Genomic DNA, 16,138 nt, shown 5'->3' on the forward strand with positions numbered 1-16,138 from the left:
TGCTCTCCCGTGAAGCTGGCAGTATGGTCCAAAGGGGAAAACATTGACTTGGTGGAGTCAGGGGACTTGTGTCCAATGCCTGACTCTCTTGACTGATTAACTCTGAGGTCTTGAGCAGGTAATTTAACCTTTCATTTGCAAAATGAGGCAACTCAAAGAGAAGACACCTCCAGTCTCTTTTAGCATAAACATTCTACAGTTCCCAAGAAATCTGTCCATGGCTCAGTAGTGTTTTTCCTTTGTGTTCCTTCTGTGATGGTAGTCTTTACAAACGCAAATATTCCTTTTAAAGAGATGTCAGGACAGATCTTTGTGACTGCTTCAGTCTCTCTTCTGTCCCTTAGTTGTGCAGAATATAAAATATAGCTTTATCTACTTGTTATTTCCACACAGATCAGATTCTGGGGGATTGACTCATCTAATCAAAAATCATGATTTTTTTTTGTTTTTGTTTTTGTAATTTAGAATCTCTGTTAATTACAGTGAGATGGTGAATACTAGTTTCTGCCATCGTAGGCACTTCTTCAGAATCAGAGACTTTTGGAAAAACAAATTTGAAAGCTATTTTTTTTTTAAAGATTTTATTTATTTATATGAGAGAGTGAGTGAGCAAGGGAGAGAGAGGGAACATGGGTGTGTTGAGTTTGGGAGAGGGAGAAGCAGATGAAGCAGATGCACCTCTGAGCCAGGAGTCCAATGCAGGACTCCATCCCAGGACTGCAGGATTATGACCTGAGCCGAAGGCAAATGCTTAACCAACTGAGCTACCCAGGTGCCCCTCAAGACTGCTTTAAATACCATTTTCTTCCGTATGTTAGTGGACTTGGCCAGATAAGTTTCTTTAATCTATACCACTTTGTATTTTAGAGGGAGCCCCCCCCTTTTTTAACTTTGATATCAAATTCTGCATGGTCCTCATGTATGTTACCACTCTGTATAGACAGTATTATATAATCTTGATGTCATCCCTAGGAGGTATACACCATATCTGTTATAGAACTCTATAGAGTGAATTCTGATATATTGTAAACATTTCCACTTTTTTTTTTTTAAGATTTTATTTATTTATTTGAGAGAGTGAGAGAGAGCATGAGACGGAGAAGGTCAGAGGGAGAAGCAGACTCCCCATGGATCTGGGAACCCGATGTGGGACTTGATCCAAGGACTCTTGGATCATGACCTAAGCCGAAGGCAGTTGCTTAACCAACTGAACCACCCAGGCACCCCATTTCCACTATTTTGATCTTGAGTTTCCCAATATTGTTTTTTTGTATCCCCTACACTTTAACTTGCTTTTTGTAAAATTCAGGTTTATTGGGGTACCGTTTACATAGAGTAAACTTCACTTTTCTTTTTTTAAGGTAAACTCTATACCCAACATGGGGCTTGAATTCATGACCCCAAGATCAAGAATCGTGTGCTCTATTGACTGAGCCGCCCAGGTGTCCCTGAAATTCATTCTTTCATAGCTATACAGTTCTTTGAATTTTGACAAATACATGCAAGTTGTGTAACCATCATATATAGAATATTTCCAACATCCTGTAAAGTTCTCTTGTACCCCTTTATGGTCAGTCTCCTCCCTGTGTCTGGATGTCTGTCAGCTACTAATCTGATTTCTGTTCTTACAGGTTCGCTTTTTCCATGATGTCCTATATATAGAATCATACAATATGTAATCTTCTGAGTCTGGCTTCTTTCAGTTAGCATATTGCTTTTTTGAGCTACAAATTACGTATCATAAAGTTCATCTGTTTAAAGTGTACAATTCAACAGTTTTTAGCATATTTATGGAGTTGTGCAATCAACATAATCTAATTTTAGAACATTTATATCGCCCCAAAAAGAAACTTTGTACCCATCGGCAGTCATTCCTACTTCCTGTCTCCCTCATTCCCCGCAACTCTCTGCCCTAGGCAAAGTCTACTTTCTCTATAGATTTGCCTATTATGAACTTTTCAAATAAATGATATCATACAATACATGGTCCTTTGTAACTGACTTCTTTTACTTAGCATAATGTTTTTGGGGCTCATCCAAGTAATAACTTATATTAGTACTTCATTCTTTTTTATTGCTAAATAATTTCCCATAGTATGGTTTTATCACATGTTGTTTATCATTCATCAGTTGATGAACATTGGTGTCATTCCACTTTTTGTCTATTATAGATGAAGCTCTGATTTATGTACAAATTGTTGTGTGGATGTATGTTTTCATTTCTTTTGGTTGTGCTGTGAACATTCCCATACACTTTTTTTTCTTAATTGAAGTATAGTTGACCTACAATATTTCAGGTGTGCAACACATGTGTATAGGTTTTTGTGTGGAAATACATTTTTATTACTCTGAGATAGATACCTAGGAGCGGAATTGCTGGGTCGTCTTGATGTTTAATGTTGGAGGAATTGCCAAACAGTTTTCCAAAGTGGTTGCCTGCGGGCTTCCATTTTTCCACATCCTTGCCAATCCTCACTGTTGTCTTTTCAATTATAGCCATTCTGTGGGTATGAAGTAGTATATCATTGTGGGATTTATTCTATCTTAATTATTTTATTTTTTATAGTTAACATACAGTGTTCTATTGGTTTCTGGTGTACAATATATTGATTCAACAATTCTATACATTATTCAGTGCTAATCAAAATAAGTGTACTCTTAATGCCCATCGCCCATTTCACCCATCCCCCATACCCACCTCCCTTCTGGCAAACAACAGTTCTGTAAGTGTAAGAGTATGTGTTTTTGTCTCTTTTTTTCTTTGTCCTTTTGTTTCTTAAATACCTTATTGGAATCTTCTCTTGCTCTGTTCTTTCATGATTTGCTGGGTTTCTTTAGTGATATACTGAATTCTTTTTTATTTTTTGGCTAGCACCAGTTTTTGACATGCATATAATGGTTGATATTAAGTCAGTGGTCACTTAACTTTGAACCCATTCTAAAAGCACTAAATTTTTACTCCTTTCCCCTCCTCGTTTTAGGTGTATTGTTTCATACTTCACATCCTTTTATTTTGTGAATCCCTTGAATAACTTTTATAGGTACACTTAATTTCATTGCCTTTCTTCTTTCTACTTTTTTGTCTGTCCTTTCTATTCAGAGTTCCCTTTACCATTTCTTGTAAGACTGGTTTAGTGGCCATGAATTCTTTCAACTTTTGTTTATCAGGGGAACTAGCTTTGCTGGATAGGGTATTCTTGGTTACAGGCTTTTTTCTTTCAGCACTTTGAATTTATGATGCCACTCCATTTGGCCAGCAAAGTCTCTGCTGAAAAATCCACTGATAGCCTTATGAGTTTCTCTGGATATGTAACTTTTTCTTTCTTTCTGCTTTTTAAACTTACTTACTTTCTTTTTTTAAAAGATTTTATTTATTTATTTGACAGACAGAGATCACAAGTAGGCAGAGAGGCAGGCAAAGAGAGGGGGGAAGCAGGCTTCCCACTGAGCAGGGAAGCCTGATGTGGGGCTCGATCCCAGGACCCTGAGATCATGACTTGAGCCAAAGGCAGAGGCTTAACCCACTGAGGCAGAGGCTTTAACCCACTGAGCCACCCAGGTGCCCCTAAATTCTTTATTACTACTTTTTCTCATTTTAATTACTAGCTGTCTTGGTGTAGATTTCCTAGGGTTGATTTTGATGGGGCCGCTCTATGCCTTCTGGATCTGGATTGCTTTTACCTTCCCCAGATTGGGGAAGTTTTCAGCTATTATTTCTTCAAATAAATTTTCTATCCCCTTTTACTTCTTTGCCTTCTAGAATCCCTATAATGTGAATGTTATTATGCTTGATGCTGTCACTGAGTTCTCTTAACCTATTTTCATGTATTATTGTTTTTCTCTTTCCTGTTCAGCTTGTTTTTTTCCCTTACTCTGCCCTCAAGTTTACTGATGTCTTCTGCTTCTTCTAGTCTATGGTTAATTACCTCTAGTGTATTTTTAATCTTGGTTATTGAATTCATCCCTGTTTGATTTTTTTTTTTTAAATGTTTTCTATTTCTTTGTTGAGGGTCTCACTGAGGTTCTCCACATAAAGATACAGTGAGTATCTTTATGACCATAACTTAAAATTCTACATCAGGCATATTACTTATCTCCATTTTGTTTAGCTCTTGCTTTGATTTGGTCCTGATCTTTCATTTGGGACATGTTCTTCTGTCTCCTCATTTTGTTTAACTCCCCGTGTCTCTTTCTTTGTGCTAGGAAAGTCGTCTATGCCTTCTGCTCTTGGAAGCAGTGACCTTGTGAAGAAGAGGTCTTTTAGTGCTCTGCAGTGCAGTGTTCCCTGTTCCCCAGAACCTGATTTCAGGAGTTTCTACTCTCTGTTGTGTGGACCCTCCTGTTGTGGTTGAGCCACATTTGCCTTCAGTCCAGTTGGCTGCAATGGCCCCCTTTGCCTGTTGTGGGCAGGGTGGTGTTTGGTCCCTGTTGTGTTAGTGGGCTAGTCTGGGTCTGCCTTGGACTTGAGTTAGACCAGGTGTTTTCCAGAGCTGTGGTCTTGCCAACTGCAGGGCACTCTCCTTGTGTTGTCTCCTGAAAAGCTTTCACTGGTGCATGGGGCCTATAGTCAGACCAGATGTCTGCTGGGGCCCCAGCTGGATGGGTGTGTATTGTTATCTTCCCCTCTCCCTGGGACAGGTGTCACTTTGGAGAGGTGTTGGTCCTTGCCAGGACTGCTTGCACATTGCCAGGCTTGTGACACCACTTTGGGTGGTCTCCTGGCAAGGACTTGTTGGAAGGAGTAGGTCTGCAGGAGAATGCAGAGGCCAGGTGCGTGGCACCAGGAAGGTCAAGCTGGTCCACAGCCACCAGGGATAATTTCTGCCCAGGCCAGGATGGAGGGGTAAGGTATACATTTAGCAGGCTAGGTGGGGAATGTTCCAGCTGCACTGTTCCTGCACGTGTCCGCATATCTAGACAGGGGGGTTGGGGAGGGGAATGGTGCCCACTAGCTCTTTTGTTCTTGGAGAAGTCTCCCAAAGATCCCTGTCCCTCCAATACACACTCTGATTTTAGTGTATAAATATCCTTCCCTATATATCCTTCCCCAGGTGTTTTTCAAATTACTACTTCTATGTGGTATCCCAGCAGGGCTGTTTGTTGTGTAGTCTTTGTAAGGGTGGGGGCTTCAACTTTATATATTTATATGTTGATATCCAGTTGTCCAGTATTATTGGTTGGAAGACAACTCTTTCCCTATCAAATTATCTTTATTACTTTTGTTGAAGATCAGTTGACCATAAATGTATGGGTTTATTTTTGAACTCTTTATTCTATTGATCTGTTCCATTGATCTGTATATATCAATGCCAGTATCACTCTGTCTGAATTACTTTAGCTCTGTAGTAAATTTTGAAATCAGAAAGTATGAATCTGGCCGTCGCCGCCGCCCCCCGTTCCGACCCCCCCCCCCCCCGGGTTCCCGCAGCCCAGCCCGGCCCGGCCCGGCCCAGCCCGGTTCCCGGGAGGATGAAGTTCGTGTATAAAGAGGAGCATCCGTTCGAGAAACGCCGCTCTGAGGGCGAGAAAATCCGAAAGAAATACCCGGACCGGGTTCCGGTGATAGTAGAAAAGGCTCCCAAAGCTCGGATAGGAGACCTGGACAAAAAGAAATACCTGGTGCCTTCTGATCTCACAGTTGGTCAGTTCTACTTCTTGATCCGGAAGCGAATTCATCTCCGAGCTGAGGATGCCTTGTTTTTCTTTGTCAACAATGTCATTCCACCCACCAGTGCCACAATGGGTCAGCTATACCAGGAGCACCACGAAGAAGACTTCTTTCTGTACATCGCCTACAGTGATGAAAGTGTCTACGGTCTGCGAAGCTGCTGCCCCTGAGGTGGGGGGGTCTCATTCTACAAAGAGGTGGCCCCCCTTCCCTGACCTACTCTTCCCCTGGGCTCAACCACCACCTCCCTTCTTCAGGACCTGCATTTCCTAATGTTTGAGGCTCTCCTCCAGCCCTTCTTAGCCGGAGGGCTCTGGGGGAGGTGGCCTCTTGGACCTTTCCTCTCTCCTCTTTCTCTTACCAGCTTTCCCACTCTGCTTTAGACTTCTCAGTTGTCAATCTCTGTCACCCCCACCAGTGATTGTTTTGGTTTCTGTTCCCTTTCTAACTGCCCAAGGGGCTTAGAACCCCAACATTCCCTTCCTTTCACTACCTTCTTTTTTGGGGGTAGATGGAAGGGACTGAAATTGTGGCGGGAAGGTAGGAGGCACATCAATAAAGAGGAAACCACCAAGCTGAAAAAAAAAAAAAAAAGTATGAATCTACCAACTTTGTTCTATTTCAAGATAATTTTTCCTACTCTTAGTCCATTGCATTTCTGTATGAATTTTAGAATCAGCTTGTTAATTTTTACAAAAAAATAAACAGGTTGAATTTTGATAGGAATTGTATTGAACCTGTAGTTCAACTTGGGGAGTGTTGCTATCTCCATAATGAAAAAATTCTTCTGATTCACAGAGGATGACTTTCTATATACATAGATATTTGATTTTTTTAAGTGATATTTTGTGGTTTTCAGTGTGCATAATGCTTTCAAGTTGCATTCATGTTAGTGTACCTATCAGCATTTTGTCCTTTTTCATGACTGAGTAGTATTCCATTTATGGACATATCAAAATTTGTATATCTGTGAACCAGTTGATGGAAATTTGAGTTATTTTCATTTTTTGTCAGTTATAAGTAAATCTGCAAAAAATATTTGCATATACATTTAAAAATTTATTTATTTATTTGACAGAGAAAAAGCACAAGTAGGCAGAGAGAGAGAGGGAAGCAGGCTCCTGCTGAGCAGAGAGCCCGATGTGGGGCTTGATCCCAAGACCCTGAGATCATGACCTGAGCTGAAGGCAGAGGCTTAACCCACTGAGCCACCCAGGCGCCCCTTGCATATACATTTTTATATAAACACAGGTTTTTGTTTCACTTGGTAAATACCTGGAAATGGAGCTTCTAGTTTTATATAAGTATTTGTTTACCTTTTAAGAAACTACCAAACTTTTTCCAAGGTGGCAGTACTGTTTTTACCTTCCCAGTTTCAATATATGAAATAGTTGCTCCACATCTTCACCAACATTGGGGATTATTAGTTATTTTTTTTTAAAGCTATGCTGAGAGATGTGTAGTTATATTTCACTGAAATTTTAATTTGTATTTCTCTAATAACTGATAAGGTGGAGCATAAAATTAATGAAATTCTAGATTTTTGGAGTTAGAAGAGACAGGAAAGAGCTCATTCCTGGTTTTATATTGTGTTCCTCAGACCTATTTCATGGGCTATCTGAGGCTGGGGAACTGGAGGACTGAGGAGCATACTGAGTGGGTAGGGATCTGAGCTCCCTGTTCAGAAAGGCTCTAGTTTTACCATTCTTTTTATATTGAATCCATGCAACACATTATTAGAAAAAAAATACCTCTGCTAAAATGTTTGAAAGCTACTGAGCTCACTCTTCTTTTTAGAGGACAAACCTGAAACCGAGAGAGGTAAATTGACTTACTTAAGGTCATATAGTTAGTCTGGAGTAGGCTGATACTCCAGTGTTCTTTTTTCTATATTGTATTATCTTGTCATAATGTTAAAATGGTAGTATTTATGGACTCATGGAAGAATTATCACAAAATTTGTTGAACTCTTGAATTTTTTTACAAAGAAGTTTCTTTTGGGGCGCCAGGGTGGCTCAGTGGGTTAAGCCTCTGCCTTCTGCTCAGGTCATGATCCAGGGTCCTGGGATTGAGCCCCGCGTTGGGCTCTCTGCTCAGCAGGGAGCCTGCTTCCTCCTCTCTCTCTCTCTGCCTGCCTCTGTGCCTACCTGTGATCTCTGTCTGTCAAATAAATAAATAAAATCTTTAAAAAAAAAGTTTCTTTCATGGTGAGGGAGACAAACCATAAGAGACTCTTAATCTCAGGAAACAAACTGAGGGTTGCTGGGGGTGGGGGGTGAGGGATAGGGTGGCTGTGTGATGGACATTGGGGAGAGTATGTGCTATGGTGAGTGATGTGAACTGTGTAATTCACAGAACTGTACCCCTGAAGCAAATAATACATTATATGTTAAAAAATTTTTAAAAAGTTTCTTTTATACTGAAAAATAGCACGTGGAAACTAAGTAATCTTTTGTGAGTTATCTGCATTAAGAAAGTGGGGGTTATTTTTTCTAAAGGAAACAGATTCTAGCACAAAGTCTTTTAAAATTACTGTGCTTGGGTTTCTAAGTAGTGTAAAAAATGTGGCACAACTGTCAGAGGTTATAAATGACAATACATTATGGAAATAGGTGAAGAAACAAGCAGGGATTTGCCATGGGGAAACAGACATTATATTTTGTTATCGGTTTTGACAAATACCAGCAATGGCTTGTCAATGTTGAAAGGATAAAATTGAATCCATTAGGTGCAATCCTGATGGTTAGAATAAGTTATATTTTGTAAGAAATATTCCATTCTGAAATCCTTCCTTTATTGAAGTTTTTCTAGAAATTACTAGAGTGTGAAAGCAGTTCTATATTGGCAATTCTGAGACTGGCTGCAGGACTGATGAGTAAGCAGTGCATGGTTAGATAGAGCAAAATTTTATTAGAATGCTTTTGGTGGATTTGAATACAAGTTTTATTTAATAATGGTATGGTGGAAGAGGTGTCACGTTTGGACTCAGAAAACTTGTCAATCTCGACTCTGCTTCATACTACCTATGTGACCTTGAATGACTCACATCACTTCTACAACTTTTTCACTTTTTTAACACAATTGGAAAAAGATACTGATATTTGCTCAGCCTTCCTCCCAGAGTTGTATGAGGAGTGGAAAAAATGAGAAAATTTATATTAAAGGACCTTGTAATTTTATTTTTAATTTAAATTTTCATTTATTTATTTATTTGTTTGTTTGTTTGTTTTTAAGTTATCTCTACTCCCAATGTGGAGCTCAAAACTCACAACCCTGAGATCCAGAGACACATGCTCTACTGACTGAGCCTGCCAGGCACCCTGTGCTTTGCATATATATATATATATTTTTTTTTAAAGATATTATTTATTTATTTGACAGACAAAGATCACAAGTAGGCAGAGAGACAGGCAGAGAGTGAGGGGGAAGCAGGCTCCCTGCTGAGCAGAGAGCCCGATGTGGGGCTTGATCCCAGGACCCTGAGATCATGACCTGAGCTGAAGGCAGAGGCTTAACCCACTGAGCCACCCAGGTGCCCCTGCTTTGCATATTTTAAAGTGTTATTCAGGTGTAGTATTTATTATTAATAATAACCTTTGAAATTGTGATACAAGGTTGTTGTTGTTTTTTTTAAGATTTTATTTATTTGACAGATCACAAGTAGGCAGAGAGGCAGGCAGAGAGAGAGGGGAAACAGGCTCCCCACTTGAGCAGAGAGCCCGATGTGGGGCTTGATCCCAGGACCCTGAGATCATGACCCGAGCCAAAGGCAGAGGCTTAACCCACTGAGCCACCTAGGTGCCCCAATATAGAGGGTTTTTAAAAAAGTTTTTCTTCTTTATATTTGGCCACAATTTATATGTATTCATTTAGCCTCTATCCCATGTCTCTAGTTTTAGAGAGAAGTTTTGTTCTGTCCTTAGTTCTCCTCTTTTTCTTTCAAATAAATGACACTTTTCCACTTCTATCCATTAGAGGAGATGCCTGTGTTAGTTTCCTCTAAGGAAAAGAGGAATTGGTTTTTATTTTGTACAGAAATTTAGCTTAACAAACCTCACTGAAGTATCAAACTTAGAAGCTGTGTGTAGGTTTTCTTATTAGACATTGCATTTCTCTTGCTCGTAGTTGAGTTTCCCACATTGCTGCCTTTTCTCTGTCCTTTGCTTTGTTTAGGTGGATTTGATACTTAATATGCCTTTACCTTGGTCAATCCCATTTGTTGGTCTGTAAGAGTTCATGATACACTATCACAATATGCTTTGTGGACACAAATGGTGGAGTCCTATACTTCAGCTACCCCGCTACTGACTAGAGGAGATTTCATTTGCTGATCTGGCTCCTGTGCCTGAGATAGAGTTAAGGATCTTTGTCAGTTTTTAGAAACTGTAGATCTGGGAAACAAGTATTTTTTCTCTGTTGGTAAAATGGAAGATTCTACCCTTTCTGATACCTGAAGCTGATGAGGTTGTCAACTTTAGTGTTATTTCTTATTCTTCCTGGTTTAGAGAGGGAACAGTTTTTACCTGAGGATTTCCAAAACCTATCCAGTGGTCATTGTCTGTCTTATCAACTTTTTATTCAAGTTAATTGAAAAAATTTTTTTAAATATTACTGAGATGAAGGGGTATTTTGGGGAAGTCATATCTAGCATAATGTATGGTTTAATTCTTAGGAGATCTATTTATGCTTTTTGGTTAAACTTTATCATTTGGAGTCATGTTATAAAAATCTTGGGATGCCTGGGTGGCTCAGTCGTTAAGTGTCTTCCTTCCTCTCAGGTCATGATCCCAGGGTGCTGGGACTGAGTCCCTCATCCAGCTCTCTGCTCAGCAGAGAGCATGCTTTCCCTCTCCCACTCTCCCTGCTTTTGTTTCTGCTCTCACTCTTTCTCTCTTTCTGTCAAATAAATAAATAAAACCTTAAAAAAATAAAAATAGCATCTGACTTTTAAAAATTAGAAGCTAGTTTTTTTTTTTTTTTAGTTTAGTTTAGGTTTTTGTTTTTGTTTTTTGTTTTTTTTTTTTTTTTTGGTCATCTCTACACCTAATGTGGGGTTTGAACTCATCGCCCTGAGATCAAGAGTCCCATGCTCTACTGATGGAGCCCCTAAGTGCCCTAGAGGTTAGTTTTTTTGTTTGTTTGTTTTTTGTTTTTTTTTTTTTAAAGATTTTATTTATTTATTTGACAGAGAGAGATTACAAGTAGGCAGAGAAGCAGGCAGAGAGAGAGAGAGGGAAGCAGGCTCCCTGCTGAGCAGAAAGCCCGATGCGGGACTCGATCCCAGGACCCTGAGATCATGACCTGAGCCGAAGGCATCGGCTTAACCCACTGAGCCACCCAGGCGCCCTAGAGGTTAGTTTTTTAAAAGTCATTAAATTTAATTCTGAATTAAAGGAAATAGAAATACCAATGTGTTTGTACTTTATTTAGAATGACTGAGGGTTATGTTACACTTTTTATTTTAGAAACGTTTGTGTAGTTATATAAAAATAATTTATAGGGATACTGTGTTAAAAGCTAGCAGATGATTATTTAAGGATACTGTCTTCAATAATGACATTCTAGTAGGGTCATTTTCTTCGCAGCACTTTTTATTGAATGGGTGGGAAGACAGTGCCTGGAATGCGGTAGATGAAGGTGCCTGTGCCAGTTGAGTTATTCATCAGGAATTCAAAGGTCGGTATATACTTTAATCATTTTCTAGGAGAAAATCATATCTTGGCCTAGAAAAATATGATTTCTAAAAATACTACAGGGTTAGCATTCTCACTGTGCATTATTTTATGCTCCATAGTATTAATATACTAAAACCAAAATAGGAGGGCCAGGGTGGCTCAGTTAAGTTTCTGTCTTTGGTTCAGGTCATGATCCTGAGCTGGACCCCTGTGTCATGCTCCCTGCTCAGTGGAGAATCTGCTTCTCCCTCTCTCTCTGCCCCTCCTACCCCTGCTGGTGTTTTCTCTGTTTCTCTCTGTCTCAAATAAATAAATAAAATCTTTAAAACAAAACCGAAAATGTTGAGTTCTTACATATAGCCTTGCAATTATAACTGAAACTTAGTATTAAATATGAAATAGGCTGGAGATATTCATAACCAATAAAATTGGGCAGTTTAAACAGCTTCATCAATGATTTGGCTGGAAATAGAATGACTTCTCTAAAATATCACTTATCAGACTTAATTATGATGGGCATTATAGAATGGCTTTCATATTTTTCAGTAATATATACATTAAATCATATTCTACAATTGGCACCATTTTGGGACAACTTAGTATATTTTGTATTTAGGTGTTTTACACAAAAATGCACTAACATGCTTTTTTTGGTGTGTGTACTAACATACTGTAAGAAGAGCAGGTTCTTCTGCTTAGTACTAGAGGGCATCATTGTGGGGTCTTAATGTTCGCTTGTAGGCATATATTTGTCACCAAGCTATGACTACTGTAGATTTTTTAAGATTTTATTTATTTGACAGATAGAGATAACAAGTAGACAGAGAGGCAGGCAGAGAGAGGAGGAAGCAGGCTCCCCGCTGAGCAGAGAGCCCAATGCGGGGCTTGATCGCAGGACTCTGGGATCATGACCTGAGCCGAAGGCAGAGTCTTTAACCCACTGAGCCACCCAGGTGCCCCACTACTATAGATTTTAATGGTCATGTATGTTTGTGTTTAAACATATCTTGCATAGGCGTTAGCAGCTAGAGTAATATTATAGGTATATCATGAGTGACAGAGTAGATGGCTTTCAAAGAAATTGGTTATAAATAGAAGTATCCTAAATGAGCTATTTACAGAAATCTGTAGCAAACCCTGTTAAATGAAAAAAAAATTGTATATAAATTAAAGTAATACATAATTTAACCTAGAGTTTTCATGTTATTGGTGTAATAGTATAAACAGCCAGGCAGGGTAATCCTTTCTGGAGTAGCAAATGAAAGCCAGAGGTTTAGCTAAGGGCAAAAACTCCAGCAGAGGTGGCTATCAGGGGTTACACACAAAGCCTGCTTTGTTTGGAAGAGGCCAAGGGCCTAAAAATGCTATTGGGGCCCCAAACCAAGAAATGGTGTAAGTGTACAGATTCTCAGTTATAGAAAGGGAGAAATCCTGGGAAAATGGAGATTTCTTTCCATGTTCAAAAAGAGATCTGATAACATTTTGAAAATACTTTTAAATGAACAATCAGGTAGTTTTTAAAAAAAATGTGGGAAAAGTAAGTTTTGAGAACTCAATACTTGAGAAGGAAATCTTGAAAAATAATATTTAAAAATCAGGAGGAATAGTTAATACGCAAGTACAACCTTCTTTCCAAGAATAAAATGGTGTGTAGCTGCTATATCCAAGGCAATATGCAAAAGGCTGAATATTATATTCTACCTCTGCATGTGTTTCAGTATTTTTTTTTCTATAATAGGAAAAGAGTTTTAGTTGTATCTAAATAGGGTAATACCTATAGTTACCACATTAAAAAAAAGTGTATTCAGAAATTATATAAATGTAGCACCATATTTGCTTTAAAAATTACCCATTCTGTCATTGTGTCGTATTGGAGCTTATCTATTTTGATGAGTACTGTTGAAGCCATGGATCCAAGAAATGGGCTGTTGCCAAGTAAGCTCCTGTAAAACCCAACCCATTAGGTCCTGGGGTGGCTTCCCGTTCTATCTACATTTACGGGCATGAGATGCGCATTTGGATATTTTCAGGATAACTATTTTCCGTAGCTCTTTGCCAGCCTTTCTCTCTCCTGTTGACTTGGTTTTCTTAGGAACTTCTCTCAAATTCTCCCTTCTGCCTGGTGATCTTAGGTGGCAAAGATTAAAAAAAGGTATTTTTTCCCTCCTCAAAATATTATTTTTGGGGATTCTAATTCTAAAAGAATTGTTTGGTTAAAGGTAGCCTTCATGTAAGGTCTGAAAGAATGGGGGAGAATCTAGGAGATGGTTTTAGATTTTCCTTATGGAAGACAAAAGATGTAAACTGTCCTGAAGGATTACATGCATGGTGAGAATAAAAGATAATTTAAGCCTTCCAGGAAGCCAGAAATAAAGGGAGATGAAAAGAGGAAATCCGAGTGTAATGTAGGAGCCAGAAATAAGCATTTCATTAAGTGCTGCTTAAGTTTTATACTTTCGGTTTCTATTGAATAAAATTAAAGTTGTCTTCCTCAGGGCGCGTGCATTTTCCATGGGAGCTGTCTGAGGCCAGTGACTGCACACGAGCACAGGGAAGATCAAATAGAGCAATTTGAAGTAATAAGCAATGGGGAGGAGTAGCCTAGGTGATTCTGCAATGCTATCGATCAGGGATCAACAGGGAGAGAAGAACTATTTGAAGTGAAGGAAGCCTGGAGCAGCAGGTGTGTGGTGCCGTGGAATAGCACTCAGTCAGCTTGGAGGAAGGGCATGAGGACCAGCACGGAAGAAACCATCAGAAGGGAAAGGATGGGTAGAGGTGGAGTCAGCATAAAATCTGAACTATCAAATGTGAAGCACCGGAGGGAAATTAGTTAACTCCAGTTCTTTGCATTGTTCCAGCTTCCGAGTAAAATTGCACCTACAATTTTAAGTCTTAACACCTAAATACATTATTTAAAAAAAGATTTTATTTATTTGACAGAGAGAGAGAGAGATCACAAATAGGTAGAGAGGCAGGCAGAGAGGGTGCGGGGAGCCGGCTTCCTGCTGATCAGAGAGCTCTACTCGGTGCTCCATCCCAGGACCCTGAGATCATGACCTGAGCCAAAGGCAGAGTCTTAACCCTCTGAGCCACCCAGGCGCCCCACCTACATACATTTAAATGGATTCCTGGATTTTGATTGGGTAGTGAAGATACAGTTTGTATTTACTTTCAGATAGTGGAGCTGTTAAAAAATTTTTTGTACACCAAATAACTGTTCTTGCCATTACTATTATAGTTTCAGTTGTGTTTGCCACCAAAAATAAAATTGGCTCTGACACACAAGAATCAAACACAAGAATTCTAAGATTCATTTTAATTTGGCAGTGAGCACATCTATATGCATGATTTTCCTACTAATGCTTGTGGGAACTTAATCAAATGGATGATCTTCTATATGTGAAAGAATTTTAAATTCAGAAGGATACTAATGCATAGTCTAGTCTGACTTTAAAATTTTAGAGATTAAGAAAAAATTGGTATTGATTGCATTATAAAATTTCCTTTTAATTGGGAAATCACTCAGAAAGCATGTGATTTATTTTAAGCAACTGTATTCACTTTGTCATGACTTGTTCTTTTTCTTTTTTTAAGGATTTTATTTATTTATTAGAGGGAGAGAGAGAGAGAATCACAAGTAGGTAGAGCATTAGTCAGAAGGAGAGGCAGAAGCAGACTCCCCACCAAGCAAGGAGCCTGATGCAGGGCTCAATCCCAGGACTCTGAGATCATGACCTGAGCCAAAGGCAGACACTTAACTGACTGAGCAACCCAGGAGCCCCAGTCATGGGCTATTCTGTTCATTGTTTTAATTATCTTGACATAAATGGTGTGCTTCTAAATGCAGACAATTTGATTTACTCTAACAGTTGTTTTAATAGTTAAAGAAATTGTTCTCCCTTTTCAATGAAGTATTGCTTATCTATTTATTGGCTGCTAATAGAGTTTCTAGATACTTTACTTGATTAGAAGGTTGTACTGTTAATTGATATGTCAGCCTCAGTATGTCTTAGAATAGAGGATAAATAGAATTAGTGTTCTGCTTTGTTGAACATAGACTTTCCCTCAGTAGCTCTACAACAAATATGAAGTTAAATTGTATTAATGAAAAGCCTCATTCAAGTGCTTTGAATGTCTCAGAGAGAGGGGCCTTGGAATGGATGTCATTCTGTCACCCAAAAAATACTTATTGAGTATCTCACGTGGTAGACACTAGGCTAAGCACAGAGGATGAGGAAGGAAAGGCAAGGCCCCCAGATCCAGCTTCTAGGGAAGAGAGAGCATTGTTGCTGTACTCCCCTTCCTGGACTATGGTTAGTGATGTAGGTATTCTTTGCTCTACTGAGTGTTTTTCTTAACCCAGGGCTCTAGGCCCATACCAGTTGCTTGGTGGTGGAACCTATTGGCCCTTTTGTCTACTATTATTATTATATTGATTAAGACAGATGCCTTAGGAAAAATTTGAATTAGCAATAAAGTAATGAATTAGTTGGATTGAAAAATCCTGGAGATATTAAATCTATCAGCATTTGGTTTAGTTGGAATGATTCATTGGCTTTGAGAAATACTGACTGAATTTAGATAAACTCAGTAGACGATTTCCCACTTTGGATAGCCTTAATTTCTAAATATGTAGTAAGAAGAGTCACTAGAGCAGAGTAGAAGTATTTAATCTTTGCATGCATCTTTATATAAGCATAAAGATGATGGAAGAAATCACAAAGGAAAGATGAAAAGATTTATCACATAAAATTAAAAATTCATGTCAAAACATCAAAAACAAAGGCTGGAA

At 38.9% G+C, this 16,138-nt stretch overlaps 2 protein-coding genes across 4 annotated transcripts in view; both read left to right on the forward strand.

The window, feature by feature from the left end:
- The window catches only part of FRMD5 (FERM domain containing 5), a 310,939-nt gene that overhangs the window by 15,335 nt on the left and 279,466 nt on the right, over positions 1-16,138 (forward strand). The gene's annotated exons all lie outside the window — the stretch shown is intronic.
- On the forward strand, positions 5,438-6,029 carry LOC122893938 (gamma-aminobutyric acid receptor-associated protein). The gene has a single exon (XM_044231261.1). It carries the CDS (start codon positions 5,470-5,472, stop codon positions 5,836-5,838), a length of 369 nt encoding a protein of 122 aa, XP_044087196.1. The 5' UTR covers positions 5,438-5,469; the 3' UTR covers positions 5,839-6,029.

This window comes from Neovison vison, chromosome 13, assembly GCF_020171115.1.
Source record: "Neovison vison isolate M4711 chromosome 13, ASM_NN_V1, whole genome shotgun sequence".
NCBI classification, from domain to species: Eukaryota; Metazoa; Chordata; class Mammalia; order Carnivora; family Mustelidae; genus Neogale; species Neogale vison.

Excerpts from the sequence above, each read along its gene's own strand:
- LOC122893938 (XM_044231261.1), top strand. The coding sequence starts at position 5,470 with ATGAAGTTCGTGTATAAAGAGGAGCATCCGTTCGAGAAACGCCGCTCT.